At 43.9% G+C, this 23820-nt stretch overlaps 1 protein-coding gene across 3 annotated transcripts in view; it reads left to right on the top strand.

Moving 5' to 3' along the window:
* HECW1 (HECT, C2 and WW domain containing E3 ubiquitin protein ligase 1) overlaps positions 1-23820 on the top strand; it is a 499703-nt gene that overhangs the window by 401948 nt on the left and 73935 nt on the right. For all 3 annotated transcript variants that reach the window (XM_073678211.1, XM_073678212.1, XM_073678213.1), the window contains 4 exons: positions 6895-6996; positions 16291-16441; positions 17114-17232; positions 20491-20612. In XM_073678211.1, the coding sequence (XP_073534312.1) occupies positions 6895-6996; positions 16291-16441; positions 17114-17232; positions 20491-20612 (494 nt within the window). The remainder of the gene's footprint in view (positions 1-6894; positions 6997-16290; positions 16442-17113; positions 17233-20490; positions 20613-23820) is intronic.

Raw genomic sequence — 23820 nt, 5'->3', positions numbered from 1 at the left:
TCCTGAGTGGCGATCGGTCTCTTCAGGGGCCGGTGTTCGATCATCAGATCTGAATTGGACTTCATTTGTACTCCTTGGTACGAACTCTGGAGCCTCAGAACTTAGTTCATTGTCTTGAGGATGCTACATCCCTCTCCTTGCCGGTCCGAGAAATACAACGGTGTGTTCTTCTCCATCGGAACTTTCAAGGTCACTATCCACCTCCGGAGCTTCAGTATGTGGTGATCCCTAAGTCAATCTTGGACAATGTCGGTCTACTTCTGGGAAGTCTTGTTGTGGTGGAAGATAATCACAGGGTAGCAGTAAATTCTGATGGACTATTCTGGTTTTCTTGTCTCCCGTTTCCAATCGGATTTCATACACTAGGCTGTCATCAGCTTTCCTCCTTACGACCACATACACCTTGTCTTCCCAGTACGAACAAAGTTTTCCTGGACCGCCTTTCTCACTACGTTCTTGACTAGCACCCGGCTTCCCGGTGCCAATTGTGCTCCATAACATTTTCGATCATAGTACTCCTTACTCTTGCTCTGTCCTTGCGTAACCACTTTGGATGCTATGTTGTATGCCTCTGCCATCCGTTCCTTCCATTTCCAAAAGTACTCCGGATATGTTCTGTAAGTCTCTGACACCGGAGTATCAAACATGATGTTGATTGGCAGTCTTGGCGATCATCCATACAATAGGAAAAAGGGTGAGTTACCTGTTGCATCGCTCTTTGTACAGTTATAGGCATGTACCACTTTTGACAGAGAACTCTTCCAGTCTTTCTTCTCATCAGCTGTTAAAGTGCGCAACATCGACAATAATGTCCGGTTAAAACGTTCCACTTTTCCATTACCCTCTGGGTGATAGGGCGTTGTGTGGGATCTCTGAATTCTACAGTACTTTCCTAGCTTGGCAAAGAGCTGGTTCTCAACTGCTCTTCCTTGGTCGTGGTGTAACTTCATAGGGAACAAAAACCTCAAAGCAAAATCATTGAAGATCTTTTCAGCTGCTGTTCGACCTGATTTATTGGTGGTGGCATATGCTTGAGCAAATCAAGTGAAATGGTCCATCACCACCAAGATTTATTCGTAACCACCCTTGCACGTCTCGAGATGTAGAAAGTCTATTGAGACCATCTCAAACGGATACGTAGTGTGGATGTTGCCCACAGGTGCCCGGGTTGATGTGTTGGGACGTTTATCTTTCAGACACCCACACTCCCTGGTCACATACCTCTCAATATCTCTCTGCATGTACGGCCAGAAGAAACGTTCACTGATCAAATTTGTTGTCCTTTCCACTCCCAGGTGTCCCATGTTATCATGGAGTTCTTTGAAGACCAACCTACGGAATACTCTGGGTAGTACCAACTGCCGGTTTTGTCCTCCTTTACGATACAGGATACCGTCTTCACTCAGGTAGAGCTTCGTCCATTCTTTAATTAAAACAGATAATGCTGGAGACTCATTATCTCTCTCCCGTTTACTTGGAAACCGATTTTTGTCCACATAAAGTAGTATTCTACCAATTATCTGATCTTCCCGTTGTGCTCTACGGATTTTCCCTTTTGGTAGTTGTTGAATAGACCGGGGGTGATTTTGTTCTCATGCTTTTATGGTGGTTTCCATTCACACCACAATGGTGTCTTCCTCCTAATAAGCTTGTACTGCTTGGGTAGTGCTCTTAATTGCTTCCAGACTGCCTTCCTCCGCGCATTCTTGCATGAACTCCTCAGGGTCTAGTGGCATTCTTGACAATCCGTCAGCATCCGCATTGCATTTTCCTAGCCTGTACTTGATGCTGAAATTGAAGTCAGCTAGTTCAGCGACACATCTCTGACACGTTGCATTCAGTTTGGCTGCAGTGAGGACATAGGTCAAAGGGTTGTTGTCAGTGTATACCTCAAACTCTTTGCTGTAGTAGAGATAATCTCTAAATCGTTCACAGATAGTCCATTTCAATGCCAGGAACTCCAATTTTCCGGAATATAGATGGTAATTCTTCTCGGCGTCTTTCAATGTTCTAGAACTGTAACCGATGACTCTCATTTTTCCATCTTGATGCTGATACAGGGCAGCTCCCAGTCCAACTTGAGACGCGTCACAATGAAGAACAAATGGTAAATTGAAATCAGGATATCCCAAGATTGGTGGTTTTACCAGGCAGTCTACTAGTTCGTCCAATACCTCCTGGTGGTCTGCTGTCCAGAGAATGGGCTGCTGGGACGAAACGGCGTTGTTTCTTTTAAGCCTGGTCCTACCCGCATTCTTCTTTTTCTCCGTGGGTGTTGTTGACTCTGTCGTCCCCAAGAGGAGGTATAGTGGGGCGGCAATCCTGGAGAAGTTCCGAACGTAAGTACGATAGTAGGAGAGGAATCCTAATATCTGCCTCAACTCCCCAACAGTAGAGGGCCGCTTGTCTTTTAAGGCCAGTACCGGAGTGATTTCTGCTGGGTCCATGGTATATCCTTCTCCGGACACAATTTTCCCTAGAAACGGCATGTGGATCCACTCATATAATCCCACGGTGTGATGAATGCTGTCAAGGGTTTACTGAACTCTTCGACAAACCCTTGTTGGTATGCCTTACCCTGATCGAGGACAGAGACCCAGGTGCTTCCTGATAGGCTATCCAGCATATCTTGGATCTTTGGTATCGGGTGTCGATCAAGTACTGACTTTCGGTTTAGTTCCCAGTAATCACAACAGAGTCTTAACGTACCGTCCTTCTTCCTAACACAGACAATAGGAGAGGAATAAGACGACTTCCACTTTTGGACCCAACCTCTGTTGATGAGATCTTGTAAATATTCTTTCACTTCACAATGTAATGGTTTGGGCACAGACATGTAACTTCTGGTTACTGGGGTCGTGTCTTTCAAACTGATTTTCAAATGCAACGACGGGATACAGCCTATATCTGAGTTATCTTTGGAGAACGCATGACACTCTTCTCTCAGCATCTTTTTTGCTACCGCTAGATCTTCAGCACACAAGTGTTCCAGGGGTACTGGTGGATCCCAGGACCCCGAGGTGGGTTGTGCAATTTCCTCCCCTGGGCAACTCCTGTTCCTTGGTGGGGAGACTGAATTCACTGTAGACCCCTGGGCTGGTCTCACACTGGCTGGATATACCGTTTTAACAGTTTCGATGTGACCTAACACAGTCTTTGGATCCAGTCTAATTTCGTGTTTCGTAGTATTCATCACCGGTACTGTCACTCGAGCAAACCCACCAGTAAGAATCGTAAGCACGGTCTCACCTTGAACTAGGCCTTCCGGAAGTTCTGAAGAATCTTTTGGCACGAACAGTCTTTTCTTCCCGGTTCTACCCGGACACCACACCTCACCCCCACCATTTGGTTTGCAGGAATGATGGTTGGGTGCAAGTCTACCTTGACTTCTTTTAGGTCCATTGTATTCTGTGCTTTCTTTACTCTATGAATCATGTTTTCTGCCACAGTGCTGGGTATGGCGAGCGATGTGGCGATTGCATCCACCACCAACGCCCCTGTCTTGTGTTTTGTGATGACCTCACTGATTACATTATAACCCAGGATACGATCCTCTGCCACGTTCTGATCACTGGTCACAAGAAAAGGTACCAAAAGCTCGATGGTGTTGCTGTTCTTCGTGGCCCTGAGTTGGAAAGTCACTTCCACCCAGCCTATGAAAGGGATTTCGGTCTGGTTGATGGCTTTGCTGTGGAGTTCCACTGGTCCCAAGAGTTCTTTTAGTGACCGAAGGCAAATGTGTGGCAGGTAGCGCCTTCTCCATTCTTCATTTAAAAGGCTCGCTTGGGCTCCTGTGTCCCACAGTGCTTTTACTAGGAGTCCATCTAGCTGGCACTGTATAAAGCTCCTTTCACCAATTAGGCTGATGAGGCTATCTTTACTGACTGAGGAATCCTCCTCCCAGGAGTACATTGTTTGACTTCTGCACTGGACATTAAGTAACTGATGCCCCTGTCTCACTTGCAGCTGTTATAGATTGGAACACACTTAGGGATATTACTGACGCAGCCGTTTTACCTCATGCACCGTTCTGGGGTTTGGTGAGATTTGGATTTACTTCTGGGGCCTCCTCCGTGTCGCGGTTACCAGTCGTCCCACACTGGTAAACTCCTGTCTTTTAACCCAAACAACCGTGACCATTGGCATTTCTTGGCATAATGTCCTTCCTCACCACATCTTAGACAGTGGACACACACCGTACACTGATTTGATGAGCGGCACGCTTCACAAGCCAGGTATCTTCTGTTTGGAACCCACTCCTGGGTCTGAGGGATACCAGTTCTGTCCTGGAACTAAACAACTTTTTCACCTCAATCAACTCGGTTCGCAGTTCTCCTATTACTTCCTCCCAGTCAGCGCTGGCAGGCCTCTCTTTTGTTGGTGATTTAAGGTTCCCTCTCGGAGGTGGCACTGGAGGGTCTCTATGATGATCTTTGGACGGGCCACCGGTGGTCTCCAACTTCAGCTGACTCATTTTGGTGATTTTAGTAGCAGAGCCTTTTTTTAACTTCTGGTTGCTCTCTGATTCCATTCATTTTTTCAATTAGGACTTCGTCCAAAATGTCAGGATCTTCTACGTACTATTTCAGCTGCAACTTGATATCTTTGCTGATTAATCCTGGTCTCAATGATCTCAAGAACTTCTTCTGGACTAGTCCAGCATCAAACTTCTCTTCCGCTTCTACATCTCTGGATGCAAACAACAGTCTATCCTTCAGTTCAATTGCTCTTAGCAAGAAATTTTGGGGTGATTCATTATTTTTCTGTGAGAGGTTAATGAGTTGGTGGAACAATTCTGAAGTACTCTCTTCTTTATAGTGCCCTTTTAAAATCATCTTCAGCTGTTGCAAGGTCAATAGACTCTTCATTTCTAGCATACTATGGAGGCTCAGTCCTGGGCTGATTGCTTTCACCACCCCCTCAACGATCTCATCTGGCTGGTAGCCTTTCTGTAAGCCTGCATCGATCTGGTGCAACAAGTTCCTATAAGATAGTTTTTTTTCTGTTCACACTCTCCAATCTGTCCCAGGATTTTGAATAGTTTCCTTATGGTGATTTGTGGTGTTCGAGAGGACTGTCTCCCTGATTTATCTAACCCTAGCAGATTAAAGGTCCTGTCTGAGTCTATCACCCGTTCAGAGGTTTTGGTTCATTCCTCAGGGCTGTTGTTAGGGCTTTGAATTGTTCTTTCAATTCCCGTAGTTCAGTCTGTGGATGGAGATTCCCACTTTTGGCAATTGGTGCTGCCTATCCTGCAACTTCAACCTGATTAGAAACTGTATTAGTTCCTGGGGGAATGTCCCCATGACGTCTTCAACTTCTTTCTCTCCCAGCTCATCGATTTTTGCATTAATGGCAGCTAACAGTTGCCTGTGGTTGTGTGCTTTGGAAATCTGTTTTACTGACATCTTTATATGTTCTGCTACTGTTCTCAATTCTTCACAGGTTAACCGAAGAAGCAGCTCACTAATTCTGTCCATTTGTATTTCCACATGCATTGCTGCTAGTGAGTTTTTCTTTAGGGCTGGTCCCCTTTGACTGGTGTAGCAGAGTTGAGTTGAGGTGCTGTGCTTCTGTGTTTTTCCAGACACTTTTCCTCTTCTCCCTCTACACGCTAATTCCTGCTCAAGATTCCCCATACGGGCCACCAATGTTACACACATGCCACTAGGTTCAGATAGGGGGGAGACAGGTTACATGAATTCTTTGGAATCCTGGGGGAACCGTTACTCAGGGTGACCATAGACCATGTGCTGCAGCTTCTCTCAGGCACACAGGAGTATTGACCCTCAGGCACAGACACGTAGGTTGTTTCACTTGCTGACCAGACACACTTGACAAGAGTCCTCATAAACGGTAGAACAGTAGCATTTAATAAGAAGCCGCACAGCCAGTGCAAGTTAAGTCTTATGAGCAACAGGCTCCAATGACAAACAGTACAGTTTCCTTAGCAGCACAGCATTTCCCAGTCTTCCCAGTAGTACAGAACAGCAGAGTTCTAATGCAAAGGCACATTAATGAACACAGCATTTTTTACAGCACAGTGAGATGGAAGAGGGGGGAGGGTTTGCTGAGGGAGATGATCCCTGTGACACCATTTCTTCCAGTCCTTATCTTTCTGCCTGACAATACTCTGCACTGTTAGTTCAGGAACTCTACGTGACCTGTGCTTAGCTTCACTCCTGACTTGAATCCTATTAACTTGCAGGGGCGCTTCTGTGAGATACAGAACACACACACCACCTTTCTCTTGGGCTCCAGCCAGACAGTAAACAACTTCCCCACAATCCCCCTGGGGCTCTGCTAAAACACTCTCCTTCTCCTGTGACTGTGTTAACCCCTCTAGTTGCTAGATGCTTCTGGAGCACAACACTTCCTGTCTCCTGTGCTTGTGTTACTTATAATAGTTGCTGAATGCTTTTAAAGCAACAGCACTACTTCTGCATGTCATAACTTGCTGCAGTTTAGGGCTGTTAGTAGGGGTTTGCAGCACTTTCTGCAGTATGGGGCTGTTAGTAGGGGTTTGCAGTATTTGCTGCAGTATGGGGCTGTTAGTATGAGTTTGCAGTACTTGCTGCAATATGGGGCTGTTATTAGGGCTTTTCAGTACTTGCTGCTGTATGGGGCTGTTAGTAGAGGTTCACAGACTGAAGATTCTCCACCATTGTATGTGCTGGTGACGCAAACTCTACCTGATCCAACTAAAGGTTATGTCGTTTGATTCTCTTCTTATTAGTAAATGAATATCTGCAATACCAGTGAATACTCTCAGCATTTTTCATAAATGACATCTGAATATAGAGTTTCATATATGAATTAGCAGCTGTAATGAAGAGTCCTAAAAATATTTTTGCATTTGTACCACATCTCTCCTTCCTGCTATCTTTTTTCTAGGTGACTGTCCCTTACCGCACAGCACTCCACCTGTCAGTCAGCTGCCTTCTCTGCGAGCAGACCATCATCATTACCCTACCATTGATGAGCCTCTTCCTCCAAGTAACGTATTGTCTTTCATTTTTTGTTCCTTCTGTAGCTCTCTGTTTAAATTGGTGTGATGGCATTATGAACGACATGAAAGATCCAGATTTCTCATGGCCCATTATATTTGTTCCAAATTTTATGTTATTTGGTCTTTCAGGATTACTTGTAAAACTATTTGGACTGAAAAAAGTTAATGCATATTCATGTTTAAAAAAAATTCCTTTATATTTTGCTAACTATTCTTACAGTGGTTTTCCGATCTAACCTATTAACAAAATATCCTTTAAGACCCTCACCTATGGGGAGGAAGTGTGCCCCCCAGTAAAACTGCTTCACTGAAAAGATGGCTACTTCATAGCTTATTGGATTAATGACCCCAGAAGACATCAGATAGCTGGCGGCTGTACAATCCTTTGACTTACAGCTGTCTCTCCCAACTCCCCCATGTACAGGAACGTTCATGTCAGCCGAACATATTGTACATGTGTTCTAAGGGGAGCGTGGAGAAAGCTGAAGAACAAAAGGAAAAGGGTCAAATAGTTTAAATGTTAATCATCTATTGGGGCAGAGTTTATTGTTATTTTTTTTTTTTAGATATTTGCATACTATATATACAGTACACGCCTATCTATGCAATGTATTTCCTTGTTTTTATTGAAATGTGCACATTTTAGATTTAGACTGAAGGTAGCAAAACCATGAACGAACACATAGTGAGAGAAGTAGTAAAGAAACACGTGTGAAACAAACCAGAATGTGTGTTATTTAAGCTTAGATTCCTTAAAGTACCCCCTTTAACTCTGATGACAGCTTCACAACACCTTAGAGAAACGCCTAATCCAAGAGGCAGGTCTCTGGTGGCAAGTCTTTTCCGATGTGTGTGTATAAGGAGAGTCTAGCGGGACGGGAGAAGCCACCAGAGACCGGTATCATTGCCATATGGTATCTGGGCGGCTTTTCAAAATATGTTTTCCCTGAAACACTATCGCAATAACACAGCCAGTATCTGATTCATGCTGCCTGTGGTTCCATTTAAGGGGATGTGCACACATAAAGTATTTGCTGCAGACATTTCTGCATCAAAAAACATGTCTCTTGGAAGAAAAACGCTGTATAAAAAATTAGCGTTTTTTTATGTATGTTTTGCCAATCATTTGAATAGGAGAAAAATGCTGCAAAAACATTGAAAGAATTAACATCCTAAAAAATGTATTGAAATCTGCAAGAAAAAAATAAGCAACGTGCATGAAATTTCAGAAATCTGATTCACTTTGCTGGGACAGTACAATGTTGTATTTTTCGATACAAAAACACTTCGGTAAAAAAAACACGATAAATGCCAGACGTGTGAACATTAGTGTTGAGCATTCCGATACTGTAATATCGGGTATCGGCCGATATTCGCGGTATCGGAATTCCGATACTTAATTCCGATACTTTTACAATATCGGATACCGGAATCGGAAGTTCCCATAATGCCTGCGCTCTGCAGTGTCTGTGAAGGATGACAAGTTGGATGGCAGCGCGATCCAGCCTGTCATCAGAATGCCATCCCAGCGGGGGAGAATTCTCCTGATTGTTTAAAAGCCGGCGGGCGGTATAAAGCCGCCGGCTTTTAAACAATTACACAGCCCCATACTGCTTCCCCGCAGCCTCCCACCCCGATCCTCCGCTCCCCTCGCCACCTCCCATCCCGATCGTAAGTTAGGACCGGGCGGGGAGCGCAGCTCCAAGGAGCGGGGAGTGAAGGACCCGGGCGGGGAAGCCGGCAGTGAAAAGACTTCACCGCCGGCTTTCCCGTTCTGTGCTGCGCTTTCCCGCCGGTTATTTCAAATGAACAGCTGAGGTATCAGGTGATGCCGATCAGCTGTTCATTTGAAGTCGCCGCGTTGCCCTCAGAGGGTTCATGTGAGTTCATGCTTGACTGCATGAACTCACATGAACTTTCCCACGGCCGCACAGGTCAGCCTCACCTCCCAGACCCGTCATGATTAGTGTGTGTGCGGGGTGTGTGTGCGGGGTGTGTGCGCGATGTTTGTGCGGGTGTGCGCGGTGTCTGTGCGATGTGTGCGGGTGTGTGCGGTGTGTGTGCGTGCAGGCAGACATAGGCCGATGGGACACTACTACTCCCATCGGCCTATGTCTGTCCCCCGTCCACTCCTGCCAGCAGGATCAGCTCGATGGGAGCAGTAGTTCCCATCAGACTGATCCTGCTATTTAAATTGCCCTACTGTGTCCCCAATAAATGTTAAATACATGTCATTGGTGGCCAGTGGTTACCTAAAAGAAATTAGTTCATACATTACCTGTCCCCGCCGATCGCCACCTAAAATAAAGTAAAAAATAAAAAACTACACCTATACTCACCAAGACACCTAATTCCCCGAAGCCATCGATCTCCTGTAATAAAATATAAAATAATAAACCACAACCTTATCCTTACCCCTCCGTAGCAGTCCACGAGTGTCCCACGAAGATCTCCAGTTCAGAGCAGCCACATAGAATGTGACCGCTCTGAACCGCTGCCGCCGCTAGAATGACGGGGCCGTAAGGGTTCACCGGAGTTCAGGCAGCGCTGCTCCTGTTAGCTCCTTTACGGCCCTGCTGTATCGTGAGAAATTCCCACGGTACAGCAGTGCCGTAAAGGAGGTCTCCGGAGCTGCGCTGCCTGAATGCACTCCGGTGACCTCAGTCAGTGGCTCCCGCTGCCGGGAGCGGACGTGTTCCCGGCAGCGTGAGCTTACAGCAGCCATGCACAGCTGTCACCATCTCCAGATGTGACAGCTGTGCATGGGAGATCAGCGCAGGAACGTGGACAGGTAACTATTATTTTTAGTAAACTAAGAATTAAATAAAATTGTGTGTTTTATTTCAAATAAATTATTTTTTTCTGGGTGTAGTGTGTTTTTTCTTTTTAACACTTTGTAGGTTAGTAATGGGGGTATCTTATAGACGCCCATCATTACTAACCTGGGCTTCATGGCAGCTGGCGCTGACATGAACCCCACCACTATTACCCCCTGCCACCGCACCAGGGCAGCGTGGAAGAGCGAGGCTAAGTGCCAGAGTTGGCGCATCCTATGGATGCGCCATTTCTGGGGCGGCTGACGACTGGTGTTTCTAGCCTGGGAGGGGGCCAATATTCATGGCACCCTTCCTGGGCTATTAATATCAGCCCCCAGCTGTCTGCCTAGCCTTTGCTAGCTATTAAAATAGGGGGGACCCCACGTCATTTTTTTTGGGGGGGTCCCCCATTTTAATAGCTAGTAAAGGCTAGGTATTCAGCTGGGGGCTAATATTAGTAGCCTGGGAAGCTCCGTGGGTTTTACCCCCTTCCCAGGCTTCAAACATCTGCCCCAGCCGTCTGCTTAACCTCCGCTAGAGACTAAAATTATGGGGGATCCCACGCCATTTTTTTTTTAAATAAATCCATTATTTTAACACTAAATGACATTTGAGGAGTTAATAAAGATGCAGTCCCTAAATTATTATTTATTTTTTAATTAATTTTTCCCAAAACTTTTGACGTGGGCTTCGCCATATTTTTGTATGCCAGCCAGGTACAGCATCCAGCTTCTATGAACGCGCCATTTTCCGGGGCGGCTGCGGACTGCAATTTTCAGCGGGGGGCAGAAAGCTTGGGCCTACCTGCGCTGCAGATTCCATCCCCCAGCTGCCTAGTTGTACCTGGCTGGACACAAAAATAGGGAGAAGCTCCACGTTTTTTTTTTTTTAATTATTTCATGAAATTCATGGAATAATTAAGAAAAAAAGGGCTTCCCTATATTGTTGTGTCCAACCAGGTACAAATAGGCAGCTGGTGGTTGGGGGCAGCCCGTTCCTGCCTGCTGTACCTGGCTGGACCCAAATATAGTGCAAAGCCCCACGTCAATTTTTTTTTAATTATTTCAGGAAATTCATGAAATAATTAAAAAAAAATTATGTGGGGCTTCGCCCTATATTTGTGTCCAGTCAGGTACAGCAGGCAGGAACGGGCTGCCCCCAACCACCAGCTGCCTATTTGTACCTAGCCGGACACAACAATATAGGGAAGCCCTTTTTTTCTTAATTATTCCATGAATGTCATGAAATAATTAAAAAAAAAAATACGTGGGGCTTCGCCCTATTTTTGTGTCCAGCCAGGTACAACAAGGCAGCTGGGGGCTGGAATCCGCAGCGCAGGGAGGCCCAAGCTTTCTGGGCCCCACCCGCTGCAAATTGCAGTCCGCAGCCGCCCCGGAAAATGGCGCGTTCATAGAAGCGCCATCTTCTGGCGCTGTACCCAACTCATCCAGGGCCCTGGTGCGGTGGCTCACTGGGTAATAAAGGGGTTAAGGCCAGCTTGGCATTATCAGCTGGCCCTAAGCCCGAAATTCATGGGGTCACGCCAATATTAGACATGACCACCATGAATTTCTAGTAAAGTATTTAAAAAAAACACAAACACCCAGAAAAAAGTCCTTTAATTGAAATAAAGACACAATTCTTTATTGTTCTAAATTAAACCATACTTACAGTCACGCCCATTCCAGCTGAAGCCAACGATCTCCTGCAATAAAAGTAAAATAATAAAGCAACCTCATCCTTACCTTTCCATGGTTCCCAGGACAGCTTCAGCTCTGCTACATCGAGATGACAGGCTGGACCGCAGCAGAACGCTGCCATCCAGCCTGTCATCCCGCAGACACTGAGAAGCGCAGGCATGCTTGCGCTCCTCAGTGTCTCGCTGTGACGGCATCCAGATGAGCGGAGGTCATGTCCAATGAACTCAGCTCACCTCATGCACGTCACTGACAGCGTGGGAAAATTCTCCTGCACTCAGCGCTTCAGCGTGAGAATTTTCCCACGCTGTCAGTGACGTGCATGAGGTGCGCCGAGTTCATTGGACATGACCTCACCTCATGCACGTCACTGACAGCGTGGGAAAATTCTCACACTGAAGCGCTGAGTGCAGGAGAATTCTCCCACGCTGTCAGTGACGTACATGAGGTGAGCCGAGTTCATTGTCGGCTCATCTGGATGCCGTCACAGCCAGACACTGAGGGGTGGAAGTATGCCTGCGCTTCTCAGTGTCTGCGGGATGACAGGCTGGATGGCAGCGTTCTGCTGCGGTCCAGCCTGTCATCTCGATGTAGCAGAGCTGGAGCCGTCGTGGGAGCCATGGAAAGGTAAGGATGAGGATGCTTTATTATTTTTCTTTTATTGCAGGAGATCGTTGGCTTCAGCTGGAATGGGCGTGATGGTAAGTATGGTTTAATTTAGAACAATAAAGAATTGTGTGTTTATTTCAATTAAAGGACTTTTTTCTGGGTGTTTGTGTTTTTTTTAAATACTTTACTAGAAATTCATGGTGGTCATGTCTAATATTGGCGTGACCCCATGAATTTCGGGCTTAGGGCCAGCTGATAATGCCAAGCTGGCCTTAACCCCTTTATTACCCAGTGAGCCACCGCACCAGGGCCCTGGATGAGTTGGGTACAGCGCCAGAAGATGGCGCTTCTATGAACGCGCCATTTTCCGGGGTGGCTGCGGACTGCAATTTGCAGCGGGTGGGGCCCAGAAAGCTTGGGCCTCCCTGCGCTGCAGATTCCAGCCCCCAGCTGCCTAGTTGTACCTGGCTGGACACAAAAATAGGGCGAAGCTCCACGTTTTTTTTTTTAAATTCATGAAATTCATGGAATAATTAAGAAAAAAAGGGCTTCCCTATATTGTTGTGTCCGGCTAGGTACAAATAGGCAGCTGGTGGTTGGGGGCAGCCCGTTCCTGCCTGCTGTACCTGACTGGACACAAATATAGGGCGAAGCCCCACATCAATTTTTTTTAATTATTTCATGAATTTCCTGAAATGATTTAAAAAAAATTGACGTGGGGCTTCGCACTATATTTGTGTCCAGCCAGGTACAGCAGGCAGGAACGGGCTGCCCCCAACCACCAGCTGCCTATTTGTACCTGGTTGGACACAACAATATAGGGAAGCCCTTTTTTTCTTAATTATTTCATGAATTTCATGAAATAATTAAAAAAAAAAAATACGTGAAGCTTCTCCCTATTTTTGTGTCCAGCCAGGTACAACTAGGCAGCTGGGGGATGGAATCTGCAGCGCAGGGAGGCTCAAGCTTTCTGCCCCCCCCCCCCCCCCCGCTGAAAATTGCAGTCCGCAGCCACCCCGGAAAATGGCGCGTTCATAGAAGCTGGATGCTGTACCTGGCTGGCATACAAAAATATGGCGAAGCCCACGTCAAAAGTTTTGGGAAAAATTAATTAAAAAATAAATAATAATTTAGGGACTGCATCTTTATTAACTCCTCAAATGTCATTTAGTGTTAAAATAAAGGATTTATTTAAAAAAAAATTGACGTGGGGCTTCGCCCTATATTTGTGTCCAGCCAGGTACAGCAGGCAGGAACAGGCTGCCCCCAACCACCAGCTGCCTATTTGTACCTGGCCGGACACAACAATATAGGGAAGCCCTTTTTTAAAAAAAATATTTCATGAAATAATTAAAAAAAAATTGACGTGGGGCTTCGCACTATATTTGTGTCCAGCCAGGTACAGCAGGCAGGAATGGGCTGCCCCCAACCACCAGCTGCCTATTTGTACCTGGTTGGACACAACAATATAGGGAAGGCCTTTTTTTCTTAATTATTCCATGAATTTCATGAAATAATTTAAAAAAAAAATGCGTGGGGCTTCGCCCTATTTTGTGCCCAGCCAGATACAACTAGGCAGCTGGGGGCTGGAATCCGCAGCGCAGGGAGACCCAAGCTTTCTGGGCCACCCCCGCTGCAAATTGCAGTCCGCAGCCGCCCCAGAAAATGGCGCGTTCATAGAAGCGCCATCTTCTGGCGCTGTACCCAACTCATCCAGGGCCCTGGTGCGGTGGCTCACTGGGTAATAAAGGGGTTAAGGCCAGCTTGGCATTATCAGCTGGCCCTAAGCCCGAAATTCATGGGGTCACGCCAATATTAGACATGACCACCATGAATTTCTAGTAAAGTATTTAAAAAAACACAACACCCAGAAAAAAGTCCTTTAATTGAAATAAACACACAATTCTTTATTGTTCTAAATTAAACCATACTTACCATCACGCCCATTCCAGCTGAAGCCAACGATCTCCTGCAATAAAAGTAAAATAATAAAGCAACATCATCCTTACCTTTCCATGGCTCCCACGACAGCTTCAGCTCTGCTACATCGAGATGACAGGCTGGACCGCAGCAGAACGCTGCCATCCATCCTGTCATCCCGCAGACACTGAGAAGCGCAGGCATACTTCCACTCCTCAGTGTCTGGCTGTGACGGCATCCAGATGAGCCGAGGTCATGTCCAATGAACTCAGCTCACCTCATGTACGTCACTGACAGCGTGGGAAAATTCTCCTGCACTCAGCACTTCAGCGTGAGAATTTTCCCACGCTGTCAGTGACGTGCATGAGGTGAGCTGAGTTCATTGGACATGAACTCGGCTCATCTGGATGACGTCACAGAGAGACACTGAGGAGCGCAAGCATGCCTGCGCTTCTCAGTGTCTGCGGGATGACAGGCTGGATGGCAGCGTTCTGCTGCGGTCCAGCCTGTCATCTCGATGTAGCAGAGCTGAAGCTGTCGTGGGAACCATGGAAAGGTAAGGATGAGGTTGCTTTATTATTTTACTTTCATTGCAGGAGATCGTTGGCTTCAGCTGGAATGGGCGTGATGGTAAGTATGGTTTAATTTAGAACAATAAAGAATTGTGTCTTTATTTCAATTAAAGGACTTTATTCTGGGTGTTTGTGTTTTCTTTTAACTTTGACTATGGGGTTAGTAATGGGGGTGTCTTATAGACGCCTCTCCATTACTAACCTGGGCTTGATGTCAGCTGGCATTATAAGCTGACATCAACCCCAACCCTATTACCCCCTGTCACCGCACCAGGGCAGCGTGGAAGAGCGAGGCTAAGTGCCAGAATTGGCGCATCCTATGGATGCGCCATTTCTGGGGCGGCTGACGGCTGGTGTTTCTAGCCTGGGAGGGGGCCAATATTCATGGCACCCTTCCTGGGCTATTAATATCAGCCCCCAGCTGTCTGCCTAGCCTGTGCTAGCTATTAAATTAGGGGGGACCCCACGTTATTTTTTTTGGGGGGTTCCCCCATTTTAATAGCTAGTAAAGGCTAGGTATTCAGCTGGGGGCTGATATTAGTAGCCTGGGAAGCTCCGTGGGTATTACCCCCTTCCCAGGCTTCAAACATTTGCCCCAGCCGTCTGCTTAACCTCCGCTAGAGCCTAAAATTAAGGGGAACCCCACGCCAATTTTTTTTTAAATAAATCCTTTATTTTAACACTAAATGACAAGTACAGTAATCAACACTGTCACTGTACTTCATATATATGTGACTGACATGTTTCTATCTATCTAATCTATGTGTGATTCTCTATTCTTTCTATTCTAAATTGTCGGGTACAGATGCTGAATTGCCGGCCGGCTTTCTTAAAGAGACGGTGCATGAAAACACTATTATTTTTTTAAATAAATCCTTTACACTAAATGACAAGTACAGTAAGCAACACTGTCACTGTACTTATATATGTGGCTGACATGTTTCTATCTATCTAATCTATGTGTGAAGCTCTATTCTGTCTGTTATAAATTGTCGGGTACCGCTGCTGAATTGCCGGCCGGCTTTTTTAAAGAGACGGTGCACGAAAACACTAATATTTTTTTTAATAAATCCTTTACACTAAATGACAAGTACAGTAAGCAACACTGTCACTGTACTTCATATATATGTGACTGACATGTTTCTATCTATCTAATCTATGTGTGATGCTCTATTCTTTCTGTTGTAAATTGTCGGGTACCGGTGTATGCCGCTGATGAATTGCCGGCTTTTCATGTCATTCTACATTATTCTTAGTTGTTTTACTTCATGTAGAATTAACCTACAAGGAAAGAAAGGGTTTATTTTCATTCCGATATTTGTGTCCCATTGACTTGCATTGGTTTCCGGTATCGGAATCGGCGATATCCGATACTTTTTGGGTATCGGCCCGATCCAATCCGATACGATATTTCCTGATATCGGAAGGTATCGCTCAACACTAGTGAACATACCTTAATACAGTCAGGTTCCGATTAATATTAGGAAATAGCAAAAAAAAAACACATTAACGATGTTACTGTTTGTTAGCTAAAATTATTTTGATATATTTTTCCGTAAAAAAAAAAAAATGTTACAAAATGTTTTACTACAAGAAAAAAGTCAGATTGGTATGTATGTATACGTATTTCTAGGTTATCCCTTCTAACCTCTATCTGTGTAATCTAGACTGGGAGGCTCGAATTGATAGTCACGGCAGGGTGTTTTATGTGGATCATGTGAACCGCACTACAACATGGCAAAGGCCTACAACAGCTGCAACACCCGATGGAATAAGCAGGTCTGGATCCATCCAGCAGATGGAGCAACTAAACCGCAGGTTGGTATTAGACTACGTATAACTAGAAAGCAAAAAGGAAGCACTAGGCAACAGGAAAAAAATCTGTCTGTTCGTATTCAAGGAGATCATGTCCCTGACCCATGTCTTATCTAAAGCTAAATTATTGAGCATATTTTACTGTTCGGTTCGCCCAACTCTAGTGATAACTTGTTTTTATGGACAACCCCTTTAAGTATAAATATTTTGAACTGATGACAAAACACATATTGCTCAAATTAACTCATTACTGTTACACCGACATTAGAGGTGTTACCTGTCACAGCTCAACGGCACTTATCTGCATTGAAACTATTTGGAAATAAATATTGCTGCACAGAAGCCTCTCTGCAAGGATCAGAAAAAATGGGCAGTAATAAATTTCTACCGATGTAAAACAGCTTGAATGACTAGAAGGCATTCTGGAGATGACAGGTTCACACCCCTCCCCAAGTGACCATATGTCAAAGCCCCATTATCTTACAGCGCAATATATATATTCTTCTCGCACAGTTGTAGCAGTCTACAATCTACATAAAAGTGATAATTCGAACTTCAACATAGGCTTATTGTACAGAAATATGACAGATACATTCATGGCACTTTTCTCATTGCACTAATTGTAACTTTTTATTTGCAACTTTTAATGTTTTATGCATGAAAAAATAAATGAAGGTATCAGAATATCCAGAGGACTATTGCAACAGAAAGGCCAGAAGAAGAAGCTGGTGCTCGAAATGATAGACTCCCTGGGGTTGGTGACTCAGAGACTGACCTATCGCAGCCAAATTCAGGTACTACAATATATGCTTATACAGTATAAATGGGGGTCATGTCAAAATGAAGGAAATTAGTTGTTTAATAGTAGTACAGAATAGTATTCATGCAATGGATACACTGGTGCAATCCTGATTCAAATCGTTTTTCCACATTAGACATTTAAGGCAAAACCATGGTTCTAACTGAACATTGGATTTGCTATAAATGTCTAGGTTAGGAAATTCATTTTTTGAGTCTCATATGACTATGAATACTCTTTTACTTTTCTTCCATTGTCTTCAGCTTTGCTATTTAAATCCCTAATGGATCCCCACCCCAAAAAAAATCTAAGCTCACATCAAAATGTAAAAGCAAATATTCCTTTAATATTACCAAAATAATATTAACCTTCCATTGCTTTAAACATAGCTCTCACTAATAGGCCGGGTGTACACGAGCATATAAAAAATAGTCAGAGTGTCATCCAGAAATCTCAGCCAATTTTTTTTTCTGTTGTAATTCTCTGTTTTTAAATATCAGCAGTTTTTAAAAATGTGCAAAACTAAATACAATTTTCTCTGTTAAAAAATTGCAATTTATCCCTAAAAATTGGATGTTATACGGTGGCTCCGTATGGAATCTTTTTTTTTTGTGTACCTATAGGGGCGAGTCTGGTCCGACACACAGAAAAAACAAGGGCATGTTGGGATTTCTTTTCATGTGCAGATTCTGTCCGTGAATAAAAAACAGCTCATCTTCTCTGCCCTATTGAATAACATTGGTCCCAGTGCTGTTCATGTGGTGTTTGTTGTGATGCTCCCCCATCCTGGCATTTGCACCCCATCCTGTTCCCCCATCCTAGTATATGCTCCCCAATCCTGGTATTTGTGCCCCATCCTGTATATATGCTCCCCCATCCTGGTCCCCCACCAGGTTATATGCTCCCCCATCCTGTTATTTGTGCCCCCATCCTGGTATATGCTCCCCCATCCTGTTATTTGTGCCCCCATCCTGGTATATGCTCCCCCATCCTGGTATTTGTGCCCCCATCCTGGTATATGCTCCTCCATTCTGGTATTTGCGCCCCCATCCTTGTCCCCCATCCTTGTGTATGCTCCCCCATCCTGTTCCCCCATCCTGGTGTATGCTCCTCCATCCTGATATTTCTGCCCCCATCCATCCTGATATTTTTGCCCCCATCGTGGTCCCCCATCCTGCTATATGCTCCCCCATCCTGGTATTTGTGCCCCCATCCTGGTATATGCTCCCCCATCTTGGTATTTTCCCCTGCCAACCTTGTCCCCCATCCTGGTATATGCCCTCCCATCCTGGTATTTGAGCCCCCATCCTGTTCCCCCATCCTGGTATATGCTCCTTCATCCTGATATTTCTGCCCCATCCATCCTGATATTTTTGCCCCCATCCTGGTATTTGTACCCCTATCCTGGTATTTGTGCCCCAACCTGGTATATGCTCCCCCATCCTTGTATTTGCACTTCCATCCCCATCCTGGTATATGCTCCCCCATCCTGTTCCCCCATCCTGATATTTGTGCCCCCATCCTAGTATTTGTGCCCCCATTCTGGTATTTGTGCCCTCATCCTGCTGTGTGCTCCCCACATCCTGGTAAATGCTCCCCCATCCATAAATTAAATTAAAAAAACACTCCTACTCACCTGTCCACCGCTCCCCTGCAGTGCGTCTCCTGGGTTATTTTACTAAAATGGCGCCGGAATCAGCGCCTGCATAGCGCAATATCCGTGCCATTTTATTGAAGACAAATGTGCAGAGTGTCTTCAACAAAATGGCGCCGGAGTACGCGCATGTGCATACCGCGAAGTCCGGCGCCATTTTGTTAAAGACACACTGCAAGTGTGTCTTTACTAAAATGGCGCCGGATATCATGCTGTGCGCAGGCACCGATTGCGGCACCACACTCCTTCCCCAGCCTCCGGCCCGAACAGAGGCGCCACACTCCTCCCCGGCAGGTATGTGCTTATGGCGCGTACACATACCGCGATCTCCAGCATCACACTCCTCATCTCTGTCTGGGATGTGGATGTGTTTTTCTGTCAGGGGGTCAGACTGCGCAGCCGCAGTCTATAGAGGCTTCGGACAGAAGGACACATCCCTGGTAATATTATAGATTATAGATACCGTATACAATTTTCAATACCCTAAGTCGAGGACCAGACTCTTCTAACCAATACACAACTACACTATGGCTGTTGGTAAATGTTGGCTGTGTTTGATATTTTTATTAAATTCTTAACATATTGAACTGTGGAAAAACAATGTAAATTATTAACTTCTTCAAAGTATTATTCCATCAACTCCTTATGAGCAATATCTGATTTATGTGGACTGACAATATTATTGGCACATGTACAAAACTGCCATGTTATAAGTAACAGGAAGAGGAAGAAAATCCAGCTTCACAAACTTTTTTTTAAATATATATATTTTGTTTATTGGTGAATCATGACTCAGGGTGTTATACTCCGAAATGCGTAGATTTATACTATGCCTTCTCCATGGATCCTGTAACCATGCAGTGAATTTGAAATTTTTACCACTATTATTCACCAATAAAGAGAATATATATTTAAAAATAAAAAGTTTGTGAAGCTGGATTTTCTACCTCTTCCTGCTACTGATTGCGTCCAGGCATAGATGCCCTCCATGCTGCAAACTACATGGGAATTCTATGATGATGAGCTTGATTTTTTCTCAATGTTATAACTAACTAGATATCTGTAAGTCTGTACTACTACCAAACTATAAATCACCTAATCACATTCTCACTCCACTATATGAATGGCACAACGTTCTAACCAGCCCCCAATAATTTCATTGATCCATTGCTTAGAATGTTGCCAGAGATATCAGAGAGCTTAAACAGTAACCGTAGTTTCAAAAAATCTTTTTTCAATTTTACATCATAGTAAAAAGCCAAAAGTTTTGATCAGTCCCCACTGGGGACTCTCTGCTGAGACCGACATTGATCGCTAAAATAAAGGGGCATAAACGCTCATCCAAGACCGACTCTGTAGAATTCCCATTGAGCAAGTCGTGTCAAAACTTTTTGAAATAACAGTTGAACTTTAAGGATCCATTGTATCAAAACTGTCCTGTTGTCCCAAAGAAACTAAGCAGTGTCCAGAGTTTATTTTATAAATTGCACAATTCAAACAAGTCCTCTGTTCTTCAAGCTTGCTTTAATACATCAGGTCCACCATGTGCTGACATCATAAAAACTGTAACAGCAGGTGTTTGCATTTTTATTTTTGCAGACTTAAGAAGAGACGCAACATTAACACCAATAAACTCTCAGAAAATAACCCTGTTATTACAGTCTCCAGCTGTCAAGTTTATAACCAATCCGGAGTTTTTTACTGTGCTGCATGCAAACTATGTGAGTATCAATGGTACTTTTACCATACGGAGAAAAAATAATGTTATGGTCATTTGTTAAAAATATCAGGCATCATTTATCAAACCCTTAAACAATATTGTATTTTTAGCCTGTCGCAAGAAATCAAAATACAGCGTTTATCTTTTTGCAAAGCAATTTACAGAACTCTGATCTGGTTTGAACAAGGACAGACAATATTTAATGTATTTTTTGGATTATGAGAACACATTTTTTAATAGGAAAAATCTAAAAAAATCTTGATAAAGTGTTTGTTTTATAATCCAGAAGCAGCTTCCTACAATTGAGGAGAATGCTGAAACAGCGTCCTTTCCAATCACTGAGAAAAGTGACTGCGAGGGACCTATGTGACAGAAAATACTCAAACGTGACATAATTTTAAAATCTGCCCCATCAAAGTGCTCAAAACCACAGTCAAGAAGTTTATTAACCCTTTAGGTTATTTATAGGAATTAATGCAACGTGGAAGAAAAAAGTGAAAATTAAGGATTTTTTCCCACAAAAATGTTGCTTTAGCCCCAAATCTTTCATTTTCACAAAGAGAAAATACTCCATAGAATTTGTTGTGAAATTTCTCTTGAGTACGCCGATATCCCATATGTGGTGGAAAACTACAGTTTGGGCACACGGCAGGGCTCGGAGGGGAAAGATCACCATTTGACTTTTTTGAAGCACAAAATTGGCTAGAATTGATTGTGGGTGCCATGTTGCGTTTGCAGAGCCCCTGGTGTGCCTTAGCAATGGAAACCCTCAAAAGTTATCCCACTTTGGAAACTACACCCCTCAAGGAATTTATTTAGAGGTATGGTGAACACCTTGAACTCACAGGTGCCTCACAGAATTTTATGATGTTGAGCTGTGAAAATGAAAAAATAAATTTTTCCCACAATAATGTTGCTTTAGCCCCAAAATTTTCATTTTCATAAGGGATAACAGGAGAATAAAATTTGTTTTGCAATCTCTTCTAAGTACGCCGATACCCAATATGTTATGGAAAACTACTGTTTGGGCGCACGGCAGGGCTCGGAAGGGAAGGAGCACTATTTGACTTTAAGAGAGCAAAATTGGCTGGAATAGATAGCGGTTGCCATGTAAAATTTGCAGAGCCCCTGATGTGCCTAAACAGCAGAAACCCTCCACTAGTGACCCCATTTTGGAAACTATACCCCGCAAGGAATTTATCTAGAGGTGTGGTGAGCATCTTGAATCCACAGATTCTTAACATAATTTTAAAACATTGGACTGTAAAAGCTAAAAAAAAAAATTTCACCAAAATGTTGCTTTAGCCCCATATTTTTCATTTTCATAAGGGTAACAAGAAAAATTTGACTGCCCACTTTGTTGTGCAATTTCTCCTGAGTATGCCAATGCCCCTTATGTTAGGGAAAACAACTGTTTGGGCACACGGGAGAGCTTCAAAAGAAAGAAGTACCTTTTTGGGAAGAAGACTTTGATCGAATGGTTTGTAGGCACTGTGCTGCATTTGTAGAGCTCTTGTATTGCCAGAAGAGCAGTAACTCCCTACAAATGATCCTATTTTGAAAACTACACTCTTCAAGGAATTCATCTCGGTGAACATATTGAACCCATAGGTGCTTCACAGAATTTTATAACATTAGGACGTGAAAATGAAAAATGATATTTTTTTACATGAAAATTTTATTTTAGCCACAAATTTAAAATTTTTCATTTTCACAAAGAATAATATCGGGAAATGGACCCAAACAGTTATAAAGCAATACCTTCCGAATGCAGCAATACCCCATCTGTATTCATACAGTTTTGTTTGGGGGTACAGCAGGGCTCAGAAGAGTAAGATCGCCATTTGTCTTTTAAGGAACAGAGTTTCCTGGAGTAGTTTGTGGGCACCTTTTGCAGAGCCTCTCAGCTTCTAAAACTGAAGAAATCCCCAAAATGTGACCCCATTTATCAAATCACACTCATGAAAATCTAGCGGTGTAGTAACTATTTTTCCCCATTGGCTTTCTTCAGAAATTAGTGCTCAATTGATGTTCCAGAGTGAAAATTGCAACTATGCCATTTTAATGCCCGGCTTGTGCTTTTGGAAACATGTGCTGGATAGTTTTGTTAAAAGGGATGTCCAGGACCTAACAATTGATGACTGATCTCAATATAAGATTGGGTCTGACACTCTCATGATCAGCTAAAACTTTTCCGATAGCAGCCCAAATTAAGGCTAGGTCCATACTGTACTTGTGTACACTGTTGGATGCATACTCTCAGGGGGTCAGGAAGGATCCCGAAGCATCAGTCCTTCATGGGAACCCAGTGTAAAGAGACATATTTTGCATGATATACATCTCTTTGCAGTGTTCCCCTGTAAAGAGAAAGTGCAATATGTTGCTCTTTCCTATACAGATACATAATTGCAGGCTGGTCAGATGGAGGCTGGACTGGGATGTCTGGGACCCACAGGGGGAATTGACCCTAGGGGCCCACTCTACAGCTATATGCAAATATCTGTTAGCCGTTATTCCCATTATAGTGAAGTATCGACTGTAAAACACAGGCGGCTCCTGCACATCTACTGTTCGCACACCATAACTGGGATGTACAATTATGGTAGTTTGCATTAAAGGGCTTCTTTAGTTAAAAGTTGTAATAATACCACATACAAGGGAGAAATACTGTCACACCATGACCAGACCTCATATTACCACCAAATAGTGACCGAATAATACCACATACAGGGACAAATACTGCCCCACCGTGACCAGACCACATATTACCACCACATATTGACCAAATAATACCACATACAGGGGACAAATACTGCCACACAATGACCAGACCACATATCATGAATAAAAACCACAATACTAACAACACTGTTATTACTACCAATGACATTATACACAGGAATGTATAGTGTACAGTATAGTGTACAATGTCAGTGTACAGGTAATACAGTGATCACCAGTGACATTATACACAGGAGCTCTATATATAGTGTCAGTGTACAGGTAATACAGTAATCACCAGTGACATTATACACAGGAGCACTGTATATAGTTTATAGTGTACAAGTAATACAGTGATCACGGTGACATTATAAAGAGGAGCTCTGTATATAACACATAGTTTACAGGTAATACAGTGTCATTATACACAGGAGCTCTGTATATAGTGTCAGTGTACAGGTAATACAGTGATCACAAGTGACATTATA

The sequence above is a fragment of the Phyllobates terribilis genome, unplaced genomic scaffold (genome assembly GCF_046119375.1).
Source record: "Phyllobates terribilis strain yellow unplaced genomic scaffold, ASM4611937v1 Scaffold_4__5_contigs__length_816908805, whole genome shotgun sequence".
NCBI lineage: Eukaryota > Metazoa > Chordata > Amphibia > Anura > Dendrobatidae > Phyllobates > Phyllobates terribilis.
The sequence above is the reverse complement of the archived record's forward strand: the minus strand, read 5'-3'. Positions and strand labels throughout refer to the sequence as shown.